Source organism: Pimephales promelas, chromosome 3 (genome assembly GCF_988280905.1).
Source record: "Pimephales promelas chromosome 3, fPimPro1.hap1.1, whole genome shotgun sequence".
Classification (NCBI taxonomy): Eukaryota; Metazoa; Chordata; class Actinopteri; order Cypriniformes; family Leuciscidae; genus Pimephales; species Pimephales promelas.
This window is the reverse complement of record NC_142771.1, coordinates 49,323,615-49,348,092: the sequence shown is the minus strand read 5'-3', so window position 1 is coordinate 49,348,092 and position 24,478 is coordinate 49,323,615. Positions and strand designations below refer to the sequence as shown.

The window sequence follows — 24,478 nt, the reverse complement described above, 5'->3', positions numbered from 1 at the left end:
AAAACCGGATAATGAGGACAACCTTGACAACATTGAAGGGAAAAGATATCGCCTATGGGGTCAAACCCTGTTCCCTGTCGGCATCTGCTGAGAAAGGGAGTGGACACACTTTGCTGGAAAACTGAGAGTGCCCTATAGACATTGGAGATGCACCAGTTCTTGACACAAGAGATCAAGAATGAAAATACGTTGTGGCAAGAAGGTATGAATCAATTCCAGTGAAGGAGGCTTGATCACAGCTGCCAAAAATATGGAGCGCTTCACGGATTTGCGTGTCATCCTTTCGCAGGGGCCATGCTAATCTTCTCTGTATCGATCCAATTTTAGTATATGTGCTGCCTTAGCAAGCACGAGGCCAACTGTCCCGCTCAAGGAATATGTACCCCTCGGGTTCCAGCGAGCCATCACCAAGGTGGTAGGGCAAGCGAGCCATCTACTGAAAGAATGGGTTGGGTAGACTTATCTATGGTACCAAACTACAAGCTCTGAATGCGCTGTGTCCTTCAGGTTTTCGAGAAAGAAATGAGTTAGAGAAAGCAGAAAACCGGATAATGCGGACAACCTTGACAACATTGAAGGGAAAAGATATCGCCTATGGGGTCAAACCCTGTTCCCTGTCGGCATCTGCTGAGAAAGGGAGTGGACACACTTTGCTGGAAAACTGAGAGTGCCCTATAGACATTGGAGATGCACCAGTTCTTGACACAAGAGATCAAGAATGAAAATACGTTGTGGCAAGAAGGTATGAATCAATTCCAGTGAAGGAGGCTTGATCACAGCTGCCAAAAATATGGAGCGCTTCACGGATTTGCGTGTCATCCTTTCGCAGGGGCCATGCTAATCTTCTCTGTATCGATCCAATTTTAGTATATGTGCTGCCTTAGCAAGCACGAGGCCAACTGTCCCGCTCAAGGAATATGTACCCCTCGGGTTCCAGCGAGCCATCACCAAGGTGGTAGGGCAAGCGAGCCAACTACTGAAAGAATGGGTTGGGTAGACTTATCTATGGTACCAAACTACAAGCTCTGAATGCGCCGTGTCCTCCAGGTTTTCGAGAAATAAATGAGTTGGCGGAAAGCAGAAAACCGGATAATGCGGACAACCTTGACAACATTGAAGGGAAAAGATATCGCCTATGGGGTCAAACCCTGTTCCCTGTCGGCATCTGCTGAGAAAGGGAGTGGACACACTATGCTAGAAAACTGAGAGTGCCCTATAGACATTGGAGATGCACCAGTTCTTGACACAAGAGATCAAGAATGAAACTAAATAGTGGTAGAAAGGTATGAATCAATTCCAGTGAAGGAGGCTTGATCACAGCTGCCAAAAATATGGAGCGCTTCACGGATTTGCGTGTCATCCTTTCGCAGGGGCCATGCTAATCTTCTCTGTATCGATCCAATTTTAGTATATGTGCTGCCTTAGCAAGCACGAGGCCAACTGTCCCGCTCAAGGAATATGTACCCCTCGGGTTCCAACGAGCCATCTACTGAAAGAATGGGTTGGGTAGACTTATCTACACAGCAAAAACTCCAGTGTTAAATTAACTCTCCTGGGAGTTTATTTGACTCCAGACTCAAGAGTGTTAAAGTGTTAAAATATGAGTGTTAAATTAACACTCAAGAGTGTTAAAGTTAATGAGCTAATTAAGTGATTAATTTAGTGATAATTGACCATCATTGAAGACACCTGATGATCACAGGCAGAATCGCTGAAGAAGAAAAATCTCATTTTCGAAGTCACCATAATGGTGATTATTATTTGCTTAGAGAAAAGGTGATCAGGTGCTGCTGATTATGGTTTGACATAACTCACTAAGCAAAATGATGTCCAAAAGATGTTTTTCAATGTCTTTGTCACAAAAGTCAGAGTTTGAAAAGACTTCCACTGAGGGGCCAGAATGAAAGTTTTTATGACGTCTTTTTTGACATGTTCTGGACATCTGAAAAAGACGTTAATGGATCCTTCGTGCAAGGTTAAAAACTAGTTCAAATGTGGCCATTCTCAACATTATTTATGGTCTATACTGGTTTATACTGTTTCTGGACCAAATAAACACTCTCAGGATGCATTAAATTAAAACTTATGTTTATTTTTTTTCCTTACATTGTTTAGATGGTGATATTTATTTCATTTTGAGTCACCATTGTGGTGATCAGTGTTTGCTTTAGTTGGGCTCTTGGTCCCAATAATTAGTATTCTAGGTTTTCTTTGGCTGTTGTAACTGTGTGTTTGAATAACACCATTGTTGTGACAGAGAAAGCCAAGAAAATTGGCTCTCATCAGCTCCTTGTCGGTTGTTGACGATGATGATGATGATGTTGACGATGATGAAATCAATATAAAGTGGGCATTTAACGTTGTGTTTAGACTTTTGTGTTTGTATCTGGAGTTTATAACCACCAATCTTGTGGAACTGCATTATTTGGCCTAGTAGTTGGACAAAAAGCAAATTTACACAATGTTTTGAGAAAATGTGCCATCTAGTCACACACAGACATCAAGATTTTGCATATGATTCACAAAAATGGTGACAATAAATAAAAAAAATGCTTCATGCCGCAATGCATGATGGGTAGCTTTCATAGTACAAAACATCCTCGATTCCCAGGCTTTTTTGTTTTGGTTGTCACCGTCGTTGAGAATCATATGCAAAATCTTGATATCTGTGTGTGACTATGTGTTTCAATTTCTTAAAACATATTGTATGCAGTGGTCATTATAAAGTTACTGGTCCAAATAATGCAGTTCTACGAGATGAATAATTATAAATTTCAGATATAAAAACATAAGTTTAGATGATTTTGTCATCATCAGCAAGCATCTGAAGACATCTAATTTTTAATTTTCTTGGCTTTCTCTGCACAATCAATGGTGTTATGCAAACAGTTACAACAGCCAAAGAAAAGCTAAAGTAAGAAGAATTGGGACCAAGAGCCCAACTAAAGCAAACACTCATCACCACAATGGTGACTTAAAATGAAACAAATATCACCATCTAAACGATGTAAATAAACTAATTTATTTCAAATTGTAAATTTAATGCATCCTGAGAGTGTTTCTTCAGTCCAGAAACAGTTTAAATTGTCTAAATAAGACCATGAGTTATGTTGAAAACATGTTGAACTTGTTTTTAACCTTGTACGAAGGATCCATTAATGTCTATATCGGACGTGCAGAACACGTCACAAAAAGATGTCATGAAAACTTTCATTCCAGCCCCTCAGTGGATCAGCCCCATCAGACTTTTGTGACAAAAACAATATCTAAAGTATAAAATGTAAGGGTTGACAGACTGCCCCACTGAAGCAAACACTGATCTCCATAATGGTGACTTATAATTTTGATTTTTCACTTTCAGTGATTCTACTTGTTAACATCAGGTGTCTTCAATGTTGGTCAATCATTGCTCAATTAATCACTTAATTATCTCATTAACTTTAACACTGCTTCAGAGTTAATTTAACACTCTTGAGTGTGGAGTCATATAAACTCCCAGGAGAGTTAATTTAACACTGGAGTTTTTGCTGTGTATGGTATCAAACTACAAGCTCTGAATGGGCTGTGTCCTCCAGGTTTTCGAGAAAGAAATGAGTTGGCGGAAAGCAGAAAACCGGATAATGCGGACAACCTTGACAACATTGAAGGGAAAAGATATCGCCTATGGGGTCAAACCCTGTTCCCTGTCGGCATCTGCTGAGAAAGGGAGTGGACACACTTTGCTGGAAAACTGAGAGTGCCCTATAGACATTGGAGATGCACCAGTTCTTGACACAAGAGATCAAGAATGAAAATACGTTGTGGCAAGAAGGTATGAATCCATTCCAGTGAAGGAGGCTTGATCACAGCTGCCAAAAATATGGAGCGCTTCACGGATTTGCGTGTCATCATTCATACATTTATGTTCATTCATTAAGAAACGATTAGAAAAGATATTGGGTGATTTCAACCTTGTCAGAGGTGGGATTCGAACCGACGTCGTTCACGTCAGTGATTTATCAATGAAACATATAAAAAGGCAATTTTCTAAAAAATATGAATAGCAATCTACCAAAAATCAAACAGACGGGTCAAAGGTGGATTTACCTTTTCCCTTTCCTTTCATTTTTTTCTCTTTTTTCCTTCTCTTTTCTCCTCTTTTTCCTTTTCCCTCTTCTTCCCCTTCTTCCCCTTCTTTTTCCCTCTTCCCTTCCTCAAACAGACTATTGTTCCCCAGCTTTCGCGGTGCCTGGGAACCGTTCGTCTGTCTGCTTCGACCAATCACGTCTCTGCATGTCCATCTTTCACATTTTTTGGACAGCCCATCAGATCGCAGCATTTCCATTTTCTCCATTTTACGACAGCCAATCACCGTGGCCCCTTTCCATCATTGCCGGATCATGCGCAGTAAGTCCACCTCCTATAAATCATATTTTTCACTTTTTTCATTAGTTATTTTGGTAAAAGCCACGCAAAGTCCGACATATTTTTGTGAGTTATTTTTGAAAAAGCCGCGTGAAGTGTAAGTCCATGATTACTAGTTAATTAACTAGCTTTAATTCATAGTTTTTTAAATAAACTTTTACATTGTTTTATTTAAGAAGGTGACATCGAGGTAAGATTTTAAGTTTACATTGTGTTAGGTAACGTTAAGAGACGTCGACGTTGTTGCTTTGTTTAGTCTCCTAACTATCTTAGCTAAGAATGAATGAATGAATGACAGAGAGAAATTAATGGGTTTAACTTACATTGTTATAATTGGTATTACGTGGGTGCAACACCTGATATTGTGTTTGAATTAATGAGTTTTGTGTTGTGTTCAGGTGTTGCACCTGGTGTTTACCAACTGATAATAATCTTAATATGATTGTACTAAATTACTTTTATATCTGCTACTACTATGTATCAATAAACACTGAGGTACTATGCATTAATATATTATACACTGAGGTACTGTGTATTCATATATAATACAGCCTACTATCTAATGCCATCTACATACAGGACTATTATAGTAGTGAGTTAAAACAACCCACAATGTGCTGAAGAGTTACAAATTTAAAGTGAATAGTTAGAATTGTATTTACTCTAGTAATGGAAGAAGATGGCATCCAAAGCAAAAAGCACAGGGCTATAAGCTTTTATGGTTTTATAAGGTTAAACCTTCATAAGGTTTTCTGTTTTAGGGGTCTGGTCTTCTGAGGCAGGAAACAGGCCGTCACCCTGCCAGTGAAAGTGGCATGACCTGTATCTGAAGGTAAATTTAGATAAAGTGTTGTGTACAATCATAAAACATAAAGCTATGTCATATTGAAAGGGGTCACATATGATTCACTGCCAAACAATATTACACAGTAAATTCCCCGGTGTTAAATTTAACACCGCTCGGTGTTTATATGGGAACCACCAGCAGGGTGTTAAAAGTAACACTGATACAGTGTTAAAGTTAATGAGATAATTAAGTGAATAATTGAGTGATGATTGAGCATTATTGAAGACACCTGATGTTAACAAGCAGAATCACTGAAGGACAAAATCACAAATTGTAAGCCACCGTTATGGAGATCAGTGTTTGCTTTAGTTGGGCTCTTGACACTTATACTTTCACTTTAACTTTGTTTGTCTGCTTTTATTAATTTATAACAGTCAAATGAACAAAGAAAACTGTGATCTGATATTGTTGGTTATGTTTTCACATAATCATGTTGTGATCTGATATTGATATAACTTTTCAGATGAATTGGCTTAACTTAGTAACAGTTTAATGATTGTGCAGCATATCCGTATTTTTCTTTTAACCGAAAATATTTAATAACAACTATTCTGATCAAATCACTTTAATCTTTATTTAGAAACACAGACATAAATAGTCAGCCTGTGTATCTCAACCATGGTGACATTAATAATCCTTGTTTCCACCAATCACAACTCATTAATGGCTCCCATCATGCATTGCGGTATGAATAAATTATGATCTGAATTGTCTATGTAATTTACTTTTCCTAATTGAATATTCTGCTTGTCACCATTGTTGAGAAGCATTGACTGAATTTTGAGGTTTATGTGTGCCTATAAGAAGTTTTTTTTTAACAACTTGTAGAAATCCATTATATTATATCTGACATTCTGGCTATTTATGTACAATCTCAGTTATGTTGTGACCTACAAAATTAGCCACGAACATATATTTCAAATGAATGTCATAATATGACCAACACCATCATATAAATTGTCTCTTTGTTCATCTGGCAGGTATAACTCAGATGCAACAGCCAATTCAAATGTAAAGTTAATAATAAAAGGGTCAAGAGCCCAACTAAAGCAAACACTCACCTCCATAACGGTGACCTGAAAGTTAGGTTTTCTCCTTGTAATTCTGCTTTAGGTGTCTTCAATAATGCTCAATCATCACTCAATTAATCACTTAATTATCTCATTAACTCTAACACTGCCTCAGTGTTACTTTTAACACCCTGCTGGTGGTTCCCATATAAACACCGAGCGGTGTTAATTTAACACCAGGGAATTTACTGTGTACAGTTTGAAAAATGTCCCGTGCATTTTAGGGGACAAATGCCTTTGTTTAGAGGGACACAGACATATATTTGTGGATTTCATATACAAAGGTATAGCCTCAATACTGTCCTAAAATTATGTAGTGTTGATGTTGTTGTCTCTATTATTAAATTTAATTTTCTTTTCCTTTAACCTGTAGCCTTCCAGGTCAGTGTCCTTTTTCAATAACACCTGGTCCCTTATCTACATCATCTGCTGCTACACCAGGGAAGATGGCAACATCTGGGCAATGGCAACACCTGGGTAGATGGCAACACCTGCTCTCACCTCTCACCACAACTTTGACTATGGCATCAGTAAGTAATGAGTATTTACTGATACTGATATTTACATTTTTAGCATATTCAAATATATGCAGTGTAATAATAACAATAACAATAAATGTAATAATAATATATTATTATTATTATTATTATTATTATTATTATTACATTTAACAGTTTTCCAATGAGGACACCACTGCACCCTCTGCCCCAACAGCTGTGCCCACCAGCCTAGCTTCTGCTCCTCCGTACTTTCTGATCGTCCTAGCCTCTCTTCCCACTGCTACAACTACAAGTCCCTCCTACAACTACAAGACACCTGCCATGACTCCAGCAGCACCACAGCAAGAACTGGTAGGTCTTTTGTGACATGTAAACAGTGTGAAAGATGTAATATTTTTCTGCCTGTGATATTGTTGTTATTTTATTTTTATATATGAAGAGTTCAGACCCAGCCAACACAGTCATGTGGGGCCCACATTGGTTTGACCTAGGCTATCTAACTGGGACCCAGACCGTTTTGTCCACGGTTTCCATGTAGGCCCCAGATGGGTTTGCCCAGATGAAATGAACACTGCTCAGTGTGCACACTACAGGCTGTTAAATGTAACACTGAATCAGTGTGTGAGTTAATGAAATAATTAATTGATTGAATAATGATTGAGCATTATTGATGAACACCTGATTTTAATAAGCAGAATCACTGAAGACAAGAGAAACACAAGAACTACTTGCAGCCTTAAATGAAATCAACTGAAGATACAGTACATTAAATCTCTTAAGATCTGATTACACAACTCCACAAACAGCATTAGGTTTGATGCCACCATTATAGTGATCAGTGTTTGCTTTAGTTGGGCTCTTGACTTTTTAACATAAGTTTCTCTCTGCTCAGTTGGATCTGATTGTTATGTTGAGAACAGCAAAAGAAAATGCAATTAGATGCTATAAACTGATTGATGAGTAGAATATAATCAAGTAGTGGCTTAACTCACCAGGATGTTATTCCAAATATGTTATTCATTTTGTTTTATTGTTGTGATTCAACAGCAAGAGAACAAGCACATTTTTTTCAAATGATTTTTAAAACACCATTTACACATTTTGTATAGGGCTGGGCGATATATTGAACGATATTGTTATGCGCATCTCATCAGTAAAGCCGGTTCCTTGATTAGTAGTAAATCACCTTAATCTTCTTTCAGATGGAAGATATGATGCAGATATGAGTGTTAAATTAACACTCAAGAGTGTTAAAGTTAATGAGATAATTAAGTGATTAATTTAGTGATGATTGAGCATTATTGAAGACATCTGATGATAACAAGCAGAATCTCTGAAGGAGAAAATCACAAATTGTAAGTCACCGTGATAGTGATCAGTGTTTGCTTTAGTTGGGCTCTTGACCCTTATACTTCCACTTTAAATTTTGTTTGTCTGCTGTTATTGATTTATAACAGTCAAATGAACATAGAAAAGTATGATCTGATAGTGTTAGTTATGTTGTGGCACAATCATGCTGTGATCTGAAAACTGAAACTTATTCAGATAATTTGGTTAAATTTGTTAGGAACAGCTCTGGGATAATGGAGAGTATGATTATCAATAATTTCTTATAATCCAAAACGTTTAATATAAATTGTTCTGATCAAATCACTTTCAACAGAATTTATTTAGAAACACAGACATCAATAATCAGCCTGTGAATCTCAACAGCGGTGGCAATAATAATCCTTGTTGCAGTGGCTGCTGCCAATCACAACTCATTAATGGCTCCCATCATGCATTGCGGTATGAATAAATTATGATCTGAATTGCCTATGTAATTGACTTTTCCTAATTGAATATTCTGCTCGTCACCGTTGTAGAGAAGCATTGACTGAATCTTGAGGTCTGTGTGTGCCTAGAAGACAGATTTTTTTAAACAACTTTTAAGAAATCCATTATATTATATCTCAAACTCTGGATATTTATGCATAATCACAGTTATACTGTAACCAACAGCAGAGACCACAAACATAAAGTTAAAATGATGATTGTCATAATATAACCAAAACGATTAGATCATATGTTTACTTTGTTCATCTGGCAGTTTTAACTCAGATAAAACAGCCAAACAAAATCTAAAGTTAATAATATAAGGGTCAAGAGCCCAACTAAAGCGAACACTGATCACCATAACGGTGGCTTACAATTTGTGATTTTCTCCTTCAGTGATTCTGCTTTAGGTGTCTTCAATAATGCTCAATCATCACTCAATTAATCACCTAATCATCTCATTAACTTTACCACTCTTGAGTGTTAATTTAACACTCATATCTGCATCACATCGTCCATCTGAAAGCCACTACTTCATTATATTCGACTCATCAATCAGTTTATAGCATCTGATTGAATTTTCTTTTGCTGTTCTCAACATAACAATCAGATCCAACTGAGCAGAGAGAAGCTAATGTTAAAAAGTCAAGAGCCCAACTAAAGCAAACACTGATCACTATAATGGTGGCATCAAACCAAACTATTATTTTCAATAAATAATCAACATCTTAACCTCAGTTAATTTTCAATAAGAACTTTTGTAGACGTCTACCAGAAATAAAGTAAATCTGGTTAGTAATAAGTGAAGCTGGTAATGCTGTTTGTGGAGTTGTGTAATCAGATCTTAAGAGATTTAATGTACTGTATCTTCAGTTGATTTCATTTAAGGCTGCAAGTAATTCTTGTGTTTCTCTTGTCTTCAGTGATTCTGCTTATTAAAATCAGGTGTTCATCAATAATGCTCAATCATTATTCAATCAATTAATTATTTCATTAACTCCCAGACTGATTCAGTGTTACATTTAACAGCCTGTAGTGTGCACACTGAGCAGTGTTCATTTCATCTGGGCAAACCCATCTGGGGCCTACATGGAAACCGTGGACAAAACGGTCTGGGTCCCAGTTAGATAGCCCAGGTCAAACCAATGTGGGCCCCACATGACTGTGTTGGCTGGGGATGCAAAAGCCTCTAGGTGCCATTTGAAATTTTCTTCTAGAATGATAATTTTTATCAAGCTTGTATATTTAAGTTCAGTGATTTCACTTAAATGGCAATGATAATTACCTATTAATTGTTATTTAAGTGAAATTGCTGAACTGAAATATACAAGTTTGATAAAAATCATCACTAAAGAAGAAAATTTCAAATGGCATTTAGAGGTTTTTGCATCTGAACTCTTCATATGCATATATTTAACAGGCTGAGGATGAGCGCAGTATCCCAGGGATGGACAGAGTGGACAGCCTGGCAGAGTACTTGGTGGGACTGAGGAATGAAACTGGACAAACACTTAACTCCCAGCAGGCCAGTGCCATCATCCCCCTGCCCAGTGGCCAGACTGTTGTCGTGGCCACAGCCAGTATTATGGGTACATACATATACTTTCCCCAAAATGCTGGTATTTCACTTCACCAGTGGATGGAGGAGATGTGGAGGAAGAGGGCAGATAAGAAATAAACTGTTCAATATTCATCCCATATAGGTCTGGTCTGGCATTTCAAAAATAATTAACATAACAGAAAAAACACTGTATATTACAGTTTTTTGGTGTGAGCCTGATTTTGTCGTTTATATATTTTTGTTACCAGTTGACCAGAATCTTCTTCCTTTATTTCTTTTTTTATTTGGTTTATTTATTTATTTTATATTTGTATTTTATATTTAATTGTTCAGTTCTTTTTTATATGTGCCATGCTTACTGTGTTTGTGTGAGAGAGAAAGAGATAATTAAGATGAATATTTTGTAATAAATGTTTAATATATTAAAACAACAATCCTTTATTTATTGCCAACAGTCACTCAGAGAAGACAATTACATTGTTGCAGTTCTTTCAGTTCTATTTTATTTAATTTTAAATTAGATTGTATTAATGAATTGGGTACTTTTCTCAAGCAAATATGTAAATTACATACATACAAATAACACATATGAATACAGTAATAACTTTTTATCATTAACCATTCTGCGAGCCTGAGTCAAAACACTGATTTTGCAAAAATCCACCTTAACTATTTATTATTATTATTATTATTATTATAGACCTACATCTAATATAGTACATTTGAAGGAACTCCATATTCATATGGGTAATAAATAAATATAAACATGTATCCATACAATGAGAAATAAGTTTTTATAAAATAAGTGTTAAGGCATAAAAGCACATGAAATTTATACATTTATGTTCATTCATTAAGAAACGATTAGAAAAGATATTGGGTGATTTCAACCTTGTCAGAGGTGGGATTCGAACCGACGTCGTTCACGTCAGTGATTTATCAATGAAACATATAAAAAGGCAATTTTCTAAAAAATATGAATAGCAATCTACCAAAAATCAAACAGACGGGTCAAAGGTGGATTTACCTTTTCCCTTTCCTTTCATTTTTTTCTCTTTTTTCCTTCTCTTTTCTCCTCTTTTTCCTTTTCCCTCTTCTTCCCCTTCTTCCCCTTCTTTTTCCCTCTTCCCTTCCTCAAACAGACTATTGTTCCCCAGCTTTAGCGGAGGGGCCATGCTAATCTTCTCTGTATCGATCCAATTTTAGTATATGTGCTGCCTTAGCAAGCACAAGGCCAACTGTCTCGCTCAAGGAATATGTACCCCTCGGGTTCCAGCGAGCCATCACCAAGGTGGTAGGGCAAGCGAGCCATCTACTGAAAGAATGGGTTGGGTAGACTTATCTATGGTACCAAACTACAAGCTCTGAATGCGCTGTGTCCTCCAGGTTTTCGAGAAATAAATGAGTTAGAGAAAGCAGAAAACCGGATAATGCGGACAACCTTGACAACATTGAAGGGAAAAGATATCGCCTATGGGGTCAAACCCTGTTCCCTGTCGGCATCTGCTGAGAAAGGGAGTGGACACACTATGCTAGAAAACTGAGAGTGCCCTATAGACATTGGAGATGCACCAGTTCTTGACACAAGAGATCAAGAATGAAACTAAATAGTGGTAGAAAGGTATGAATCAATTCCAGTGAAGGAGGCTTGATCACAGCTGCCAAAAATATGGAGCGCTTCACGGATTTGCGTGTCATCCTTTCGCAGGGGCCATGCTAATCTTCTCTGTATCGATCCAATTTTAGTATATGTGCTGCCTTAGCAAGCACGAGGCCAACTGTCCCGCTCAAGGAATATGTACCCCTCGGGTTCCAGCGAGCCATCACCAAGGTGGTAGGGCAAGCGAGCCATCTACTGAAAGAATGGGTTGGGTAGACTTATCTATGGTATCAAACTACAAGCTCTGAATGGGCTGTGTCCTCCAGGTTTTCGAGAAAGAAATGAGTTGGCGGAAAGCAGAAAACCGGATAATGAGGACAACCTTGACAACATTGAAGGGAAAAGATATCGCCTATGGGGTCAAACCCTGTTCCCTGTCGGCATCTGCTGAGAAAGGGAGTGGACACACTTTACTGGAAAACTGAGAGTGCCCTATAGACATTGGAGATGCACCAGTTCTTGACACAAGAGATCAAGAATGAAAATACGTTGTGGCAAGAAGGTATGAATCAATTCCAGTGAAGGAGGCTTGATCACAGCTGCCAAAAATATGGAGCGCTTCACGGATTTGCGTGTCATCCTTTCGCAGGGGCCATGCTAATCTTCTCTGTATCGATCCAATTTTAGTATATGTGCTGCCTTAGCAAGCACGAGGCCAACTGTCCCGCTCAAGGAATATGTACCCCTCGGGTTCCAGCGAGCCATCACCAAGGTGGTAGGGCAAGCGAGCCATCTACTGAAAGAATGGGTTGGGTAGACTTATCTATGGTACCAAACTACAAGCTCTGAATGCGCTGTGTCCTTCAGGTTTTCGAGAAAGAAATGAGTTAGAGAAAGCAGAAAACCGGATAATGCGGACAACCTTGACAACATTGAAGGGAAAAGATATCGCCTATGGGGTCAAACCCTGTTCCCTGTCGGCATCTGCTGAGAAAGGGAGTGGACACACTTTGCTGGAAAACTGAGAGTGCCCTATAGACATTGGAGATGCACCAGTTCTTGACACAAGAGATCAAGAATGAAAATACGTTGTGGCAAGAAGGTATGAATCAATTCCAGTGAAGGAGGCTTGATCACAGCTGCCAAAAATATGGAGCGCTTCACGGATTTGCGTGTCATCCTTTCGCAGGGGCCATGCTAATCTTCTCTGTATCGATCCAATTTTAGTATATGTGCTGCCTTAGCAAGCACGAGGCCAACTGTCCCGCTCAAGGAATATGTACCCTCGGGTTCCAGCGAGCCATCACCAAGGTGGTAGGGCAAGCGAGCCAACTACTGAAAGAATGGGTTGGGTAGACTTATCTATGGTACCAAACTACAAGCTCTGAATGCGCCGTGTCCTCCAGGTTTTCGAGAAATAAATGAGTTGGCGGAAAGCAGAAAACCGGATAATGCGGACAACCTTGACAACATTGAAGGGAAAAGATATCGCCTATGGGGTCAAACCCTGTTCCCTGTCGGCATCTGCTGAGAAAGGGAGTGGACACACTATGCTAGAAAACTGAGAGTGCCCTATAGACATTGGAGATGCACTAGTTCTTGACACAAGAGATCAAGAATGAAACTAAATAGTGGTAGAAAGGTATGAATCAATTCCAGTGAAGGAGGCTTGATCACAGCTGCCAAAAATATGGAGCGCTTCACGGATTTGCGTGTCATCCTTTCGCAGGGGCCATGCTAATCTTCTCTGTATCGATCCAATTTTAGTATATGTGCTGCCTTAGCAAGCACGAGGCCAACTGTCCCGCTCAAGGAATATGTACCCCTCGGGTTCCAGCGAGCCATCACCAAGGTGGTAGGGCAAGCGAGCCATCTACTGAAAGAATGGGTTGGGTAGACTTATCTATGGTATCAAACTACAAGCTCTGAATGGGCTGTGTCCTCCAGGTTTTCGAGAAAGAAATGAGTTGGCGGAAAGCAGAAAACCGGATAATGCGGACAACCTTGACAACATTGAAGGGAAAAGATATCGCCTATGGGGTCAAACCCTGTTCCCTGTCGGCATCTGCTGAGAAAGGGAGTGGACACACTTTGCTGGAAAACTGAGAGTGCCCTATAGACATTGGAGATGCACCAGTTCTTGACACAAGAGATCAAGAATGAAAATATGTTGTGGCAAGAAGGTATGAATCAATTCCAGTGAAGGAGGCTTGATCACAGCTGCCAAAAATATGGAGCGCTTCACGGATTTGCGTGTCATCCTTTCGCAGGGGCCATGCTAATCTTCTCTGTATCGATCCAATTTTAGTATATGTGCTGCCTTAGCAAGCACGAGGCCAACTGTCCCGCTCAAGGAATATGTACCCCTCGGGTTCCAGCGAGCCATCTACTGAAAGAATGGGTTGGGTAGACTTATCTATGGTATCAAACTACAAGCTCTGAATGGGCTGTGTCCTCCAGGTTTTCGAGAAAGAAATGAGTTGGCGGAAAGCAGAAAACCGGATAATGCGGACAACCTTGACAACATTGAAGGGAAAAGATATCGCCTATGGGGTCAAACCCTGTTCCCTGTCGGCATCTGCTGAGAAAGGGAGTGGACACACTTTGCTGGAAAACTGAGAGTGCCCTATAGACATTGGAGATGCACCAGTTCTTGACACAAGAGATCAAGAATGAAAATACGTTGTGGCAAGAAGGTATGAATCCATTCCAGTGAAGGAGGCTTGATCACAGCTGCCAAAAATATGGAGCGCTTCACGGATTTGCGTGTCATCCTTGCGCTATGGCGAAACGAATCTTCGGGTGAATTGTTGCAAATTGTTTCACCGCGCTCGGCTCACCGATTGGCCCAGGGACGAATTGTTTCACCAAGTCCCGCCTCTGCTCCCCTCGTCTCATTGGCCGGCCGACGAATTGTTGCAGAGGCGCTCGTTCCTCGCATTGGCCGGGAGCCCGCCTCGGGCTCCTATTGGCCGAGGCCATGCAGGGCGCGTGGAGTCGGCGAAATCAGACGTCATTCGCGCTTGTCAAAATCACTATTCACCCCGAATTAACGCTCCCTTGCTATTTTACTGAATTTATCATAACCTTCAACACAAACGTTTTTTTAAAAACGACACAACTGCCTTTTTTGCGGTCTTTTTTGGTCCTTTTGCGGTCTTTTTTTGCCTTTTTGCAGTCTTGTTTTTTGCCTTTTTTCTTTTTTTTTTCTTTTTGCCTTTTTGCTAACCCGCATTTTTTCGTTGAGCACGTAAGTTAGCATATTTTTACTATCTCATGTTTAAAATAAGCATATGATAGGCATTTTATCAAAGTGTACATCATGCATAAGAGGCGGGAGGGGAGAAAACGGGCTAACAATTAATATATCGATCAGTTCATAGTTTGCCCGCCTAAATCTTATAATTCGGGCTAGTTTCGTTCATGATTTTTGTCGACTGTCACTAAATGTGCTGATTTTCTTTATTTTAACTATAAGAAATGCATGCATAAGAGGCGGGAGGGGAAAAACGGGCTAACAATTAATATATCGAGCAGTTCATAAACTTGCGATGACATTTGCCCGCCTAAAACTTATAATTCGGGATAGTTTCATTCATGATTTTTGTCGACTGTCACTAAATGTGCTGATTTTCTTTATTTTAACTATAAGCAATGCATGCATAAGAGGCGGGAGGGGAAAAACGGGCTAACAATTAATATATCGAGCAGTTCATAAACTTGCGATGACATTTGCCCGCCTAAAACTTATAATTCGGGATAGTTTCATTCATGATTTTTGTCGACTGTCACTAAATGTGCTGATTTTCTTTATTTTAACTATAAGCAATGCATGCATACGAGGCGGGAGGGGAAAAACGGGCTAACAATTAATATATCGAGCAGTTCATAAACTTGCGATGACATTTGCCCGCCTAAATCTTATAATTCGGCATAGTTTCATTCATGATTTTTGTCGACTGTCACTAAATGTGCTGATTTTCTTTATTTTAACTATAAGCAATGCATGCATAAGAGGCAGGAGACTAACAACTTAATTCGGTATTAAGAGTGCAGTTTCATTCGTTATTTTTATGACCAGTAAATCCACTTCTTTAATATATATATATATATATATATATATATATATATATATATGAATTCTTCTCATGAGCGTTCGTTTTTGTTCGTTTCTTTGCTCACTTTATGTCAGTTTTATGATCAGAATAATTAACAGCTTTGAGTGTTCTTTTTTTTCGTTTTTGTTCGTTTCTTTACTCACTTTATGTCAGTTTTATGATCAGAATAATTAACAACTATGAAAAAAGAAAACGAAATACATTTAAAATAATAAAAAGATATAACTAAAAAGAAAAAAAAAGTGCACTAATGCCACCGATTGATTTAGTTAATGTACATTTTTCCATGAATTTTTATTTTGTGTATGGGGTTTTCTGTCAATTGTTTGTATTTGCTTTACTGTTGCAGAATGGAAAGCACACCCAACCTGCGTGTGGAGGCTGGAGAGCTGGTGCTGAGGCCTTCCAAGCAGGCATCCACTGTGGAGAAAGTTCACCTTTCTCAAGTGGCTAAAGGGGTACCCTTTGTTCCGAAGTACCCTGAGGCTGTGCTGGGGGAGGCCAAGGTCAGGGTCATCCAAAGTGGAGGGAATCCCTTTGATGACCTGCTGGTGGCTAGTCAAAGTGCCATCCAGTTTGGTCAATACAGAGGGAAACCCTTCAAATGGATGCTGGAAAATGACCTTGGCTACTCCCTCATGGTCCTGTCTGGGCATCAGCGGGAGCGCGAGGCTGGCAGGCTAGACAGAGGTGCCCTCATGGCCAATAAGGATGCCTTTCTCAAATATGCCTGCACATTTGAGAGGGTGGCAGAAGCCATCAAAGTGCGCAGGCAGAGAGAGGGCACTTTACCTGGCTGTGAGGGTGACTGTCTGGTGGGCTTTGGGGTCCACAAGAAGAGCACCTTCAAGGAGCTCTATGAGGCCAAGGACAGGGAGAGGAAAAGGTAATATGTGCTTCTGCTTGTTAATTGTATTGCTGTTTTGTATTTATTTTGCTCTTATCACGTACACTATTGTGTGTCTTATGTAGCTACGTGGAGTTCATCCGGAAAAAGGACACCAATGCAGGCAGCAAGATGGATGGCTTGAAGAAATACATCTTGCTGAGGGACCAGCAGAGGAAAAAGAAATCATCTTCTGCGTCCCAGCCTGCTGTCCCGCATCCTTCACGTTTGGCTTCTCCTCCTCCCACCCAAAGCTCCCATTCCCAGCCAGCCACAGCACACGGTGAGTTTTTAGATCTATAAGTGGTGTAAATCTATGGATGCTCTAATAGAATTATGAATAACATTGCAATTTGTCTGCCCTCAGAGCCAACAGATGAAGATCTGCTGGCTTCAGCCATGGAGGTGGAGCCACAGGGTGAGTGTTTTGTTTGGTTTTGTGTGTAAAAAAATAGAAAAGATACTCACCCGATCATATGTGATCACAAATACATTTACTAACATCGAATAGAATTGTTATGTAACCACAAATGTCTTCAAATTATTAAACCATTAGTACTAATTACAAAATTAAAACGATGTGTTCTTCACAGTACTTCCACCACCTCCAGCGCCGATCCGCTCACCTCGCTTGGAGCAAAGAGCCGCTCAAAGGCTGGTGTCAGCGGCTTCTGAGGTACAGTTTTTCATACCAGCAGTTTGCATATATATTATAAATTAATGTATATATATATATGTGTGTGTGTTTTACTCATTTTATTTTTATTGTTGTGTGTGTATAGGTTGTTCTTCCTGAGGCCTGGAAGCACTCCCTTCCAGAAGAACAGCAGGAGTGGATCGGCCGCTCCCTCTTCCGGCGCCAGGGTGGAAGGGCAGCGCTGATTGATAATCTGCAGATGTGGTGGTACCCTCCCCAGCCACGCCTGCAGTATCATCAGCCTCCAGCGTCGCCGGACGTGTTCTTCACCTGGCCGCTGTGTTTGTGGATGCCCTACAGGATGTGGTCCTACAAGCTCATCTGCAGCTCGCCAGACTGCAGACGGTCTGGTCAGCGACTGACATCCTGTGGGCTCTACAAGACAGTGAGGCGGGTGCTGAATTTACACGGCTGGTATTTTCTGGCAACAGAATACCTGGAGTGTCAGCGCTGCCACAAGAAGCTGGCTGCGTGGTCGTACGACATCCTGGACCAGCTGGACCCGGCTCACCGCAGGATGTTCCCAGCCATCCTCACTTACCGGTGAGTCATGAAAAAATCTATTTCAGGTGCAATTAACTACTAACATGTTACACCTTTAACTGGGCTGTAATGGTAATAATGTAACTTAAACAACTTAAAAATAATATTTTTGTTAGTCCTTTTAAAATTAATTTCACGCCATTTGTACACAAAACAAGCACTATCTTGCTTTTGTAGTTTTTCAAAAGACACTCTGTCTGCCAGTCAAGGTTCTACACAAAATGTGTGAACGACCCACCCCAACTGATCTTTGCTTGACCTTTCAAAGGTGTCAAACTCAGAACAATAGCATTCCAACACCTTGAGACACCTAGCCTGACGGCTGAGGTTCTTTTCAAGATGTGTTAACGACCCCCCATTGAGCCTTGCTTAACCTTGAACCAGACTTGAAACAATATCAAAGTCTGTACAGTTTTTTTTTTATCTTTTTGTATGGGAAACATCACACATTTTTTTATTTATAAAGAAAGAACACTTTAAAGGAACTTTAATAAAGTTTGCCTTTGTCTGTGTGTTTTACAGGTTCTCTTGTGATCTGCATGTGGCGAAGTTAATGAGAGAGCGCTCTCTCGGCAACAGCGTCTCTATGCTGTATCACAAGCTGTGTGAACTGCATAGTGAGGAATGGATGGAGAGGTCCCTGCGATACCTCTCTGTGTGTGACCGGTTCCGGGGTACCACCACGCAGCCCATCTCACCTCCACCACCCAAGCCGCCTGTACCGACCGCCCAGTGGCTCCTCTCTGTCCATGCAGAGGATATCCGGTCCCGGTATGGTGAGCTCAAAGCCAGGGTCACCTCTGTCTTTGGGTCCATCCTGAAGATGGACTCCACAAAAAAGGTAACATATTTTTAATATATATATATATATTTATTTATTATATATATAATGTATATATACATTATATATTTTTTTGTTTATCTGTACTGAATTTTCTGTTTTTCAACAATAGGTGGCCAAAAAACTGGCGGGAGCTGCAGCTGGGACCGCAGCCTGGGTCACCAATGTGGGCAATGAGCACGGACAGGTCCTCATGTCTGTGCTCACCTCACATGAGGGCCAGGGACTGCTGCCTATGACCACTGGCCTGGTGAATAGGTACGAGGCGGCTGGAGTCACTCCCCCTACACTCCTGTATGTGGACAGAGACTGCTGCTCTTCTGTGGGGACCTCCAGAGCAGGTGCCATGTTCAGCGGCTGGAGTGACATGGTGGTCCGTCTAGATGTGTGGCACTTCATGCGGCGCTTCGCCGCAGGTCTGCACACGGACAGCCACCCACTCTACGGTCTGTTCATGGCAAAGCTGTCCGCATGCATTTTTGTCTGGGACGAGGGAGATGTGGCTCTGCTGAGGGAGGCCAGAATGCGGGAGCTGGAGCAACAGCAGGGCATCAGAGGCCTCACTGATGACCAGCTAACCAGCATGCTCACCTCCAGACAGCTGGCGCTGCACTGTCGCCGCTCCACACGTGGCATGGAGGAGACGGAGCAGCTGATTGGCGCGTTGCTCGAGGCCTTCATGGACGCCAGGGAAACCATGGGCATCCCCTTGGTGGACAAGGAGAGGATGGACGTCATCTGGGACACCCAAAGACGCCACCTTCCCTGCATCCAGGACCCCCCCGGTGTGCAGCTGTACACCCAGACAGGAAGTACGACGAAGGGAGGGATCATACTTCCTGTCTACCGCTGCGCTCGGGGTTCCACTTCCCTGGAGTCCTTCCACAACCACCTCAACCGCTTCATACCCGGTAAGATTACACACAATCACCTTGAATGTGTGTTTTTTTTTTTTTTTTTTTTGATGGTCTGTTTCATCTCTTTTGTAATTATAAATTAGTGTTAATGTTTGTTTGTTTGTTTTTTAATCAGGAACAAGCGCTAACCTGGAAAATTTCCAGGCTTATCTGCTTGAGGGTTTGGAGCGGTGGAACGAGGACCGCGCTGCTGCTGCTGCTGCCGTCACGGACGAGGCCCCGTCGTCCCTGCGCTGCTACAGTGCCTCGCTCCAGCACAGCCTCAATGAGCTCAGTCAGCGTCTTCTTGGCTGTAGTCTTGTACAAGACCATTCAAAGCCAGGACAGTACACAGGTATGTGTCTATAATGCCATGCTGTGTTGTTTTATTTGTAATGCACATGTGTTTAAAACCTTGTTTTCTATTTAATTTTATTTTTGTCAGGTGAGCTCATTGGGGTGGAGTATCTGTGCTCGCAGCAGTCCTGGGAGTTCAGGGAGGACTATGGGCGGGACCCAGATGCCCCGGTCAGAATCACAGATGACTTGGGGGAGGCAGAGGATGAGGGATTTGGGGATGAGGCAGAGGAGCAGGACCACACCATCTCCCCTCTTTCCTTAGTGTCCACCCAGGAAGCTGTACGCTTGTCTCGGGATTCAGCATCGCCTTCTCAGTCCTCCCAGGACCTGCCACCTGAGCCCCAGGGAGATGTACGTATACAGGCAGGCATCCCTTGCCATGTCATCATGTGGAGGACTTTTTTTTATCCGTCCACTAATTTCTTCTTTTTTTTCTTGTTTAGGTGTGCAGAGGACCAGACGGGACACCAGGTTTTGATAGAGTGGTGGACCTGGCCAGATACCTTGTCGAGCTGAGAGAAAAGCCTTGTGTCTCAGATAGGGAAGCCACTGAAATTGTTCGGCTGTGGGACAGACTGCCAGACAGTGACAAAAAAGGTGTTTCCTATCCGCCGAGACACAAGGAGAGACTCTTACAAGGCAGGTTCAAGGCCACCCACTCCAAAACCTCCACCTGCCATGGAAAGGAGAGCCTCAAGCGGTAAGTTAAATAGTTGCATAAAGAGCTTTAATAATAGAAATGACTATATGCTTTATAATTCACGTATTTTATTTTACAGGTGTATGCTGGGGCAGGGGTCGGGTCCTGCCCAATGGCCCAATATTTGTAGGATTGTGGAGGCAGTATGTCTGGAGCTCTGCTCCATTCATCCAGCGGGGAAGGTGAAGTGGGGTGTTTCACTGAACCGCTGGGCTGCCATTCTACATGACTACCAGGCCATACGGAGGCTGGTGGGGAACTGCCCAGCACTGAGGGGACGGGCAAGGATTCAGCTGTTCGAGGTCAATCAGCGGACGCTTTCTGTCTGGTAAGTAAACCAGCTATAAAAGGGATTTTACAATTCTTATATTCTGTTCATCCTATTAATTGTGCCATTTTAAACAGGTACAACAACTACAGGAAGAAGCTGGAAGCAGACGTGCTGGCTCTGAGTGTGCCCTTGCCTCAGATCAGCATGGTGTCTCACACCGCTCTTCCTGTAGCCAAGCAGAAGGTGTCAGTGCCCTCGGCAGCTCAATCAGCACTTCCACCTTTCCCCTTTGTTGTAAACCCTGACCTGTCAGGTCAGGCCATACGGCGAGGGCAGCACCATCCTCCCCCAGCATCAGCACCCGCACTCTCCGCTCCACCGTCAGCCTCCCTCTCCGCTCCACCGTCAGCCTCCCTCTCTGCTCCACCGTCTTTGAGTAGAACAACTTTGTGGAGGAAGAGGAAGGCTGAGGAGTTTTTAGCCAAGAAACAAGGGCTGCCCCCTCCACAGCAACATGTGCGAAAACAGTACACATGCAGTCGATGTGGGCAGCTCAGAAAAAAAGAGTTTGGGCACACCAGGGTGGGCAGCTACTTCTTCTGTGCCACAGCAGAGGGAAAGACTGTGGAAGAGTGGCTGCAGGAGAGGAAAAATGAAGAAAATCCGTAAATAACTGTTTATTTGTAAATATCTTTTGATGTAAATAACTATTTATTTGTAAATATCTTTCATTTTTAAAAAACAATTTATTTGTAAATATCCTTCATTGTAAATAACGATTTATTTGTAAATATCCTTCATTTTTAAATAACAATTTATTTGTAAATATCCTTCATTTTTAAATAACAATTTATTTGTAGATATCCTTCATTGTAAATAACAAAAATATCCTTCATTGTAAATAACAATTTATTTGTAGCTATCCTTAATTGTAAATAACACAAATATCCTTCATTGTAAATAACTATTTAGTTGTAAATATCCTTCATTTTAAATAACTATTTATTTGTAAATATCCTTTGTTGTTAAAACTATTTCTTTATAAATATCCTTTGATGTAAATAACTGAATGTCATTTGTTTATTTCTATTAAGAAATTTTTCACATTTAATAAAAAAAACATGTAATTATTCCAATATGATCGTTCTTTATTTCAAAATGTTTAAATGCTTAAATTACATAACAGTTATATAAATTGTCATTAATTATTATTTAAGAACATTTAATGACTGTTCTTCCATTTGAGAACATTTATTTGCCTCATAAATGCAATGGTAATATAACAAACCCCTATCTAAGGTTTATCTGCCTTCATGAAAGACATGTAAATTTGGCTAAATTCTTATTTTTTTTTATTTTAACTTTTGCACATTTATTTGTGCAAATAAAATACATTTATTTGTGCATAAAAACCATGTAACAGTTCTCTATTTCAGAATCTCCCTTCACAAAGTTCATATTAATAGTCTTAAATGCTTGTTCTTTATTTTAGAACACTTATTTGCTCTCATAATGGTCATTAAACAGTCGTAAACTACGTCTTTATTTTAGAACCTTAATTTGTCTTCACAAAGTCCATGTTAACAGTCCTAAAAGACTTTTCATTATTTTAGAACCATTTTTGTGTTAATTAAAATCATGTTAATTGTCTTACCCATTTACCCATTTATTTTATTTGTGAAGCTTTTGATTCAGTTAAATTATTCGTTAGCATATTGTTTCCCTAAATACATCTCAGAGTCAAACGCAACAAGTCTGGGTTTTTATTTTATTTTTTTATTCAATAGTTCACACTGGAACTATAAAAAAATAAATGTAAACAAAAGGCAAATATTAAAACAGAACAAATTAACAAGAGTGCAAAAAAGTTAAAGAAATAAATAGATAAAAAATAAAGACAAATAGATAAATAAAGGATAAAAATAGATGAATGCAAACAAATACAAATATTAAAATAATTTTTCAAAAGAAAGAATAAACAAAAATAAATTTAAACAATTCTACTCAATTGGAGCAAGTGCCCGCTGCTCCGCCAGCCAAAGTTCCACACTTTTCCCCTCGTATGAGCTGCAAAAGGCTTTCCCAGCATAGCGTGAGTGTCCATACTCCTTAGTTTTAGGCTGCTGGCACAGACTGCAAGTTATCGGAGTGCACTTTTTTGGCCTTTTCTGGGGCAGGCCTAGGGAAATGGCCTCTTCTTTCTTCTTTCTCCTCCATGCCGTTGTCCTGGGCACATCCCTGACATTGTCCGCAGCCGCAATCCTTTTCTGTTCAGACAGCCATTGAGAGGCTGTCTTCCCAGTAGAAGTGGCACAGAAGCTTTTGCCACGGTAAAAGCTGTGCCCAAACTCCAAACGCTTGGGCTTCCCACACAGCCTGCAGGGAAACCCTCTTGGATCCCGTCGCCTGGCAGTGGCTTTGCCCTGCTTTAAGGCCTTGAGGTCTTCCTTTGCCCTCTTCTTCCTTCTCCAGGCTGTGGCCCTCGGCACCCGTTTAAGGGCCGCCTCAGCCACAGCTGATGGAGGAGGGAGCACGGCCAGTGAAGCGCATGGAGGAACTGTAAAGACAAAAAAAAAAAAAAGTTATTTTAGACATTTGTTGCATTTGATATGATTTCATTCTTTTACATTGATGTATAGTTTAAAGATCTTACCCGACACTTTCAGTCGTCTCATCTGTGGAGGCCACTGCTTGCTTTTGGATGGGGTGGATCCATCCAGGCTCTCCCTGAAAAGCCTCCGTCTCTCACTTTCCTCAGAGGAAATTACTGGAGGCCAGTAGGGCTTGGAGAACTTTAACAGACGCTTCTCCTTTTCTGCCTTACAGACACGCAAGACAGTGTTGGAAAAGTCTGCTTCAAGTTTCTGCCGAAACTTCTCCCTCCGTAGCTGCTCTTGTTTTGGAAGGACTGGAGGCCATCCTGGTTTTCTAGGCATTTTCTAACCGTTTTCTAGAAATCTCTTTCACAGAATCAAACTGGTCAATATATCACACAGTGGGGCCCCAACATTTATACTCAGGTGAGTGGGTGTGGCTCAGGTGCGCAGGGGGGCACAAGTGGGCCAACAGAGAAGATTGGCCGGGATCTTTTTCGCAGGGGCCATGCTAATCTTCTCTGTATCGATCCAATTTTAGTATATGTGCTGCCTTAGCAAGCACGAGGCCAACTGCCCCACTCAAGGAATATGTACCCCTCGGGTTCCAGCGAGCCATCACCAAGGTGGTAGGGCAAGCGAGCCATCTACTGAAAGAATGGGTTGGGTAGACTTATCTATGGTACCAAAGTACAAGCTCTGAATGCGCTGTGTCCTCCAGGTTTTCGAGAAAGAAATGAGTTAGAGAAAGCAGAAAACCGGATAATGCGGACAA

The 24,478-nt window shown here is 40.9% G+C and overlaps 1 protein-coding gene, 8 non-coding genes and 2 pseudogenes across 9 annotated transcripts; 1 reads left to right on the top strand and 10 right to left on the bottom strand.

Moving 5' to 3' along the window:
- Window positions 1-244: 244 nt before the first annotated feature.
- On the bottom strand, window positions 245-351 carry LOC148995609 (U6 spliceosomal RNA). Its single transcript, XR_016164359.1, has one exon. It is a non-coding gene; the product is annotated as a U6 spliceosomal RNA (small nuclear RNA).
- Window positions 352-784: 433 nt separating this feature from the next.
- On the bottom strand, window positions 785-891 carry LOC148995608 (U6 spliceosomal RNA). The gene has a single exon (XR_016164348.1). It is a non-coding gene; the product is annotated as a U6 spliceosomal RNA (small nuclear RNA).
- A 434-nt stretch (window positions 892-1,325) lies between these two features.
- LOC148995607 (U6 spliceosomal RNA) lies at window positions 1,326-1,432 on the bottom strand. Its single transcript, XR_016164337.1, has one exon. It is a non-coding gene; the product is annotated as a U6 spliceosomal RNA (small nuclear RNA).
- Window positions 1,433-11,331: 9,899 nt separating this feature from the next.
- Window positions 11,332-11,427, bottom strand: LOC148995606 (U6 spliceosomal RNA; annotated as a pseudogene).
- Window positions 11,428-11,860: 433 nt separating this feature from the next.
- Window positions 11,861-11,967, bottom strand: LOC148995605 (U6 spliceosomal RNA). Its single transcript, XR_016164325.1, has one exon. It is a non-coding gene; the product is annotated as a U6 spliceosomal RNA (small nuclear RNA).
- A 434-nt stretch (window positions 11,968-12,401) lies between these two features.
- LOC148995604 (U6 spliceosomal RNA) lies at window positions 12,402-12,508 on the bottom strand. The gene has a single exon (XR_016164314.1). It is a non-coding gene; the product is annotated as a U6 spliceosomal RNA (small nuclear RNA).
- A 433-nt stretch (window positions 12,509-12,941) lies between these two features.
- On the bottom strand, window positions 12,942-13,048 carry LOC148995603 (U6 spliceosomal RNA). Its single transcript, XR_016164303.1, has one exon. It is a non-coding gene; the product is annotated as a U6 spliceosomal RNA (small nuclear RNA).
- A 433-nt stretch (window positions 13,049-13,481) lies between these two features.
- Window positions 13,482-13,588, bottom strand: LOC148995602 (U6 spliceosomal RNA). The gene has a single exon (XR_016164292.1). It is a non-coding gene; the product is annotated as a U6 spliceosomal RNA (small nuclear RNA).
- A 434-nt stretch (window positions 13,589-14,022) lies between these two features.
- LOC148995601 (U6 spliceosomal RNA) lies at window positions 14,023-14,129 on the bottom strand. The gene has a single exon (XR_016164281.1). It is a non-coding gene; the product is annotated as a U6 spliceosomal RNA (small nuclear RNA).
- Window positions 14,130-15,912: 1,783 nt separating this feature from the next.
- Window positions 15,913-22,245, top strand: LOC148995600 (uncharacterized). The gene is made up of 12 exons (XM_089128972.1): window positions 15,913-16,801; window positions 16,888-17,084; window positions 17,169-17,219; window positions 17,395-17,477; window positions 17,584-18,041; window positions 18,564-18,882; window positions 18,995-19,793; window positions 19,915-20,133; window positions 20,224-20,489; window positions 20,582-20,838; window positions 20,918-21,166; window positions 21,244-22,245. Exons 1-12 carry the CDS (start codon window positions 16,221-16,223, stop codon window positions 21,776-21,778), a joined length of 4,014 nt encoding a protein of 1,337 aa, XP_088985098.1. The 5' UTR covers window positions 15,913-16,220; the 3' UTR covers window positions 21,779-22,245.
- A 1,953-nt stretch (window positions 22,246-24,198) lies between these two features.
- Window positions 24,199-24,268, bottom strand: LOC148995599 (U6 spliceosomal RNA; annotated as a pseudogene).
- Window positions 24,269-24,478: the final 210 nt, after the last annotated feature.